Source organism: Heloderma suspectum, chromosome 5 (genome assembly GCF_057233095.1).
Source record: "Heloderma suspectum isolate Gila_16-S chromosome 5, 16-S_ref, whole genome shotgun sequence".
Taxonomy (NCBI): Eukaryota; Metazoa; Chordata; class Lepidosauria; order Squamata; family Helodermatidae; genus Heloderma; species Heloderma suspectum.
In genome coordinates, this window is record NC_139462.1 from 202,047,045 (window position 1) to 202,053,044 (window position 6,000).

Below are 6,000 nucleotides of genomic sequence, written 5' to 3' on the forward strand. Positions count from 1 at the left end.
TCTGATTTTTTAAAAATGCTGTTATAATTGCACAAGTTTCATTTTAATAAACAGATAGCACATGCTAACATATATCAGCTTCAATATAAACTTGCTACAGTGGTGTTCAAACCCTATTTATTTGTGTACTTTAGTCATTTTGAGTTTAGTCAGTATTGATTTCCCATCAAAGACATGCATTCCTGTCCTGTAGGTATTCTAGACACAAGCAGCATTTAAAATAGCTCACAAAGCTAATGTGAAGAGATGTGAGCAAAGCTACTACACTAAAAGCAAAAAGACAAATTACCATGTTTGAGAAACGTAGTGCTGTGACTTGAAGTCTACAGATCACAAATCTCATCTCAGCTGTACACTCACTGGGAGGCCAGCCAGAGTCTCTCAGCCTCAGTTCTCTGTCTTCAATATGGGGGTAACAATACAGATTTCTTCTAAGGATTACCAAGTGGGAAGCACTTTTAAGCAGTTAGGAAAAGCACTATATAAATATTAAATATTAAAAATGCTACTTTACCTACAGAAATTGTTCTCTTTAACAGTAAACTTACTTAGTGGCCCTGTGCCAACTTGTTGTTGTTGTTCAGTCGTTAAGTCGTGTCCGACTCTTCGTGACCCCATGGACCATAGCACACCAGGCCTTCCTGTCCTCCGCTCTCTCCCGGAGCATGCTCAAGTTCATATTCATTGCATCGGTGATGCTATCTAGCCATCTCATCCTCCGTCCCCTTCTCCTTTTACCTTCAATCTTTCCCAGCATCAGGTCTTTTCCAGGGAGTTTTCTCTTCGCATTAGGTGGCCAAAATATTTGTGCTTCAGCTTCAGTATCTGTCCTTCCAATGAGCAGTCAGGGTTGATTTCCTTTAGTATGGACTGATTTGACCTCCTTGCAGTCCAGGGGACTCGTAAGAGTCTTCTCCAGCACCACAGTTCGAAAGCATCAATTCTTCGGCGCTCAGCCTTCCTTATAGTCCAGCTCTCACAGCCATATGTTGCTACTGGGAAAACCATAGCTTTGATTAGACGGACCTTTGTCGGCAAGGTGATGTCTCTGCTTCTTACTATGCTGTCTAGGTGTGCCATAGCTTTCCTCCCAAGGAGCAAGCGTCTTTTAATTTCATGGCTAAGTCACCGTCTGCGGTGATCTTGGAGCTCAAGAAAATAAAATCTGTCACTGCTTCCATTTCTTCCCCTTCTATATGCCAGGAAGTGATGGGGCCAGAAGCCATGATCTTAGTCTTTTGAATGTTGAGTTTCAAACCAGCTTTTGCACTCTCCACTTTCACCCTCAACAACAGCCTCTTTAGATCCTCTTCGCTTTCTGCCATTAGGGTGGTATCGTCTGCGTATCTGAGGTTGTTGATAATTCTCCCGGCAATCTTAATTCCGACCTGTGATTCATCCAACCCGGCGTTTCTCACAATGTACTCTGCATATAAGTTAAATAAGCAGGGTGACAATATGCAGCCTTGTCATACGCCTTTCCCAATTTTGAAACAATCGGTTGTTCCATGTCCGGTTCTTACTATTGCTTCTTGTCCCTCGTACAGGTTTCTCAGGAGACAGGTAAGGTGGTCTGGTACTCCCATCTCTTTAAGAATTTGCCACAGTTTGTTGTGATCCACACAATCAAAAGCGTTAGCATAGTCAATGAAGCAGAAATACATGTTTTTCTGGAATTCTCTTGCTTTCTCCATGATCCAGCGAATGCTGGCGATTTGATCTCTAGTTCCTCTGCCTCTTTGAAACCCAGCTTGTACTTCTGGTGGTTCTCCGTTCGCATACTGCTAAAGCCTAGCTTGTAGGATTTTGAGCATCACCTTGCTGGCATGTGAAATGAGCGCAATTGTACGGTAGTTTGAACACTCTTTGGCGTTGCCCTTCTTTGGAATTGGAATGTAAACTGAACTTTTCCAGTCTTGTAGCCACTATTGAGTGTTCCAAATGTGTTGGCATACTGAGTGCAGCACTTTAACAGCATCATCTTTTAGGATTTTAAATAGCTCAGCTGGAATACTGTCATCTCCGCTAGCTTTGTTGTTAGTAATGCTTCCTAAGGCCCACTTGACTTCACTCTCTAGGATGTCCGGCTCAAGTTCAGTGGCCGCACTATCATGGCTATCAGAGACATTAAGATCTTTCCTGTATAATTCTTCTGTGTATTCTTTCCACCTCTTCTTAATCTCACCTGCTTTTGTTAGGTCCCTGCCTTCTTTGTCCTTTATCATTCCCGTCTTTGCACAAAACGTTCCCTTGAGATCTCCAATTTTCTTGAAAAGATCTCTAGTCTTTCCCATTCTATTGTTTTCCTCGATTTCTTTGCATTGTTCATTTAAGAAGGCCTTCTTGTCTCTCCTTGCTGTTCTCTGGAACTCTGCATTCAGTTGGGTATATCTTCCCCTTTCTCCCTTGCTTTTCGCTTCCCTTCAAAGGCTAAAACAGAGACATCCCAGAGACAAGATAGGGGTTTCTGCATACTCAAGGGAACTCCCCTGTTTGCAGGAAAAAAGAAGAGCAAACATTATCTTAATGTGCAGAGCCTTCCCATAGGAACAGAAAGTTAGAAATAGCTCTCTGTCAGATACCCAGCCCTTGGCTTTATTAGCGGTCAAACTGTCAAGTCTTATTTCCAGTCAGTTACTTTTATTATGCAAACTACATGCAAACAGGCATCGCTTCAAGCTGCAGACAATATCCTCATGCATCCATTAGCGACAGGCTTTTCTAAGAGACTTTGCATAATACAGGATCACATAGACTTCAGCTAATCACCTGGGTTAAGGTACTATGAAAGACAGTTGCTATGAAACTGCCACTGGCTACTACGGGCTTCCCTTCTCAGCCTGAGTGGGCTACTAGGTCCTGCCCTCAAGGTGGGTCTTTTCAGGGGGTCACCTCGCTGGCTGCCAGGATCTTGGAATGTCTCATGACCCTACATTGGTCCTCCCTTTTTAGCTCACATCTGACCATGGGGTCTTGTATTCCTATCCCTTCCGCCTCATCTTTAGGAGCCTGCGTTCCCACAGGTTCAGAGGCCTCGACCTGGCTGTCATCCAAATGATTAGGCTGCTGCTGGGCTTCCTCCTCTCTGGCACTGTTATTCTCACTAGCCTCCTGCAATCTTGGCAGGCTGAGGACACCTTCTGCCTCCCCCTCCCCATCTGATTCAGAATTCATTCCCATGTCTTCTTGGGGCACATCTGCAGTGGTGCTGGACCCAATCCCTGCAATCACAACACTAACAATGAGGAAAGTATGGGGAAAGGGAATTATATTAGCTTCACCCACAACTCTCTTCCTTTCTTTTTTTCTTTAAAAATATTTATATACCACTTCCAATTTTAAAAATCCTGAAGCAGTTTACAGCACATTATAAATCACTATATAAGCACAACAACATTTAGACAAGTTAATGGTTGGGGAAAAGTTAGGGTAAACAAGCAAGTTTTTAATTATCTTCGAAAGCACATGATTGTCAGCACCTGAAGTATCGCAAAGAGGAGGCCATTCCAGCAGAAGGGGGCCACCACAGAGAAGGCTCGTTGCTATATTGCTGCCAGATGGGATTCTGCAGGATGTGGCATGGACAACAAAGCCTCCCCTGAAGATAACTCTTAGCTAACTATTGCTTAGGTTGGAGACTGGCCCCATCCTCCTCCCACTTCCTTGTCCCCAATTATTGTTTCAGAGTAACGGGGATGCTGAGAACACAATCTTGTTGAATGATACTGTATTCAGAAAAATAAAGTTGGTACAGCCTCTCTGTGACTGCACCACTTCATAATGCAGGTGGGGGATTCTACATTTGAGTGCTCTCCCACCATAACGCGCCCCCCCCCCAAAGCAATGCCTCCCTGTATGTAGAACTAACATGCCAGGGGGAAGGCTAGGCAAACACCCTTCTCCCTGACGTGCTAGCTTCCCATAGATGAGGAATTTCTGGCATGGAGGAGCAATAAAAAATGTGATCCACCACTACCATCCTGTGTTGTACCGATCCAATTTATAAAGGAAAAACTGGTGTGGGTGGGTAACACATTGTTTCACTTTAGGCTGTGGGTATGTGGGAGAAGGAAGGAATGTTCCCTTATAGGTGAAAAAACAAAAAGCCCCTCCCACACAGAAAAATAGCATATAAAGAAGGCTAGGCATGCTCCTGAAGTGCTAGTTGAGCACAGTTTTATTTTTGATTTTGTTTAGATTGGGGGCATTCAAACAGGCAATCCCCCCACTTGCAGTCTGAAGTGGTATAGTCCAGGGGGAGAAATTACCACTTCTAATGAATGTATAGGCTGATCCATGTCACCGGAGGATATACTACATGCCTGTTCTGAACATATGGATCAGCTCTTTGAAGCTGATCCTCCCCTCCAAGAACTGTCTCCCACCTGCAGCCATTCATTCCTCCAGGCTGCATCAGAAGGAGAGGTGAGGGTGGCAGAGAGGCTCCCCCCATTGGCCCCATTGACACCAACTGAAATTTGGCTCTGCTTTCCTCCTGGAACTGTCTCATTCAGTGGACACGGTACTTGGTTTTAATAATTTTCCTCTTCCCTCCTTGTACCTTTTTCTTTTGTATCATAGTCTATTAAATTGTAAGGCACTGTTTTAAAGTGTGGACTGCCTTGAGTACATTGGTAATAAGACCATCTATTTATGTAATAAAAATGAAGTAACAAGTATTGTCATCTTATTACTACCTTCCATAGGTTCTTGCAGACAGAATTGGCATTGGTTGCAGCTTAGTCCGTGGCGAATACAACAGAGCATGGAATGAAGTAAAATTAGTTGATGATTCTCCATTAGGGATACCTGGACTTCTGCTTCCTCCTCAAGTATTTATTGTAGATCTCATGTACCAGCCAGGCTACCTGATGAAAGAAGGAAGTCCAGAGGCAGATCACTATCGACGTATTTAATTATCTTCCATAGTGTTTCAAAACCAAAAGCAGCTTGTCAATTAGTTTTATTAAGTTTGTGCAGAGGGGTTTGTAGGGCTTATTTTTGAAGCTGGGCTGGGTGCCTTTGCATGCTCTGACCAATTTAGATGGGCCTTTGGGTCTTTTATTTTCCTGCTGGAGATTCTGAAGACATAATTTCTGACTGTCTTTAGGCATCACTGAATTTTAGGACAAGTCTTGCTCATGTTTTTGATGCACCTTTTGGAATAAAAGGCAGATATCAAGAATGTAAAAGCGGTGGCTAATTAATGTTTTATAGGGTACGTTTTAAAATGTCACAGTCCACCAGGACATTTACCTTCACTTATGTCAAGAGGTCTGCTCTTTCCATTCTTTTCATATAGTTGAAACAGAAATTCCTGGTTTTTTGCCTTATGCTTGCTATAGTAACATTTGTTCTTCTTTCTCCTTTTTTCTGTTATTATCATGCAGCTTTTCTTAAGTAATAATAAGAATGACATGTAATAGAAGCCTAAGAAATAAACAGAACATCTTAGGGCTGAACTAGAAATGACGAGGCACCCACAAGTGTTTCACATGCCTGCCCTGTTCAAACATAAAATGGTCATGAAACAGAGCATGCAGGGGAGGGAAGTAAAATCATCCTCTCTCCTCCAATTTATCTCACTGTGCTCAGTTCCCATGCTGGAAGTCAGGTGGGCTTCACTGTGTGTGTGTGTGTGTGTGTGTGTGTGTGTAGATGGCTTGAAGTGACAGAGCACAGTGAGGTAAGGTGGAAGAGGAAGCAGGGTTTAGCTCCCCACCCTTTGTATTCCTGCTTGTGTAAGACAATAAACCTAACCTATCCTGCTTTATATGTGAATGGGTCAGACACTTGACTAAAATAAACATGACTTTCCCATCACATCTATTTTGAACCTAACCATTCCTACTGGAGTGGAAACCAGGCCCACAAAAGGGTGGCGTTCATACGCTAGCCTGCCAGAGCTAGATCTGGGCATTCGGCATTCTGCACTGCATTTACCCCTGAGTTGGGAACACAGTGCACATTGACCAATAGATACTTTGCACTGTGAGCTAA

General features: G+C 43.3%; 1 protein-coding gene across 2 annotated transcripts in view; it reads left to right on the top strand.

The window, feature by feature from the left end:
- The window catches only part of ARMC3 (armadillo repeat containing 3), a 101,666-nt gene extending 96,202 nt beyond the window's left edge, over positions 1 to 5,464 (top strand). For both annotated transcript variants that reach the window (XM_084860479.1, XM_084860480.1), the window contains one exon: positions 4,707 to 5,464. In XM_084860479.1, coding sequence (XP_084716605.1) covers positions 4,707 to 4,916 — 210 coding nt within the window. In that variant the 3' untranslated portion in view covers positions 4,917 to 5,464. The remainder of the gene's footprint in view (positions 1 to 4,706) is intronic.
- Positions 5,465 to 6,000: the final 536 nt, after the last annotated feature.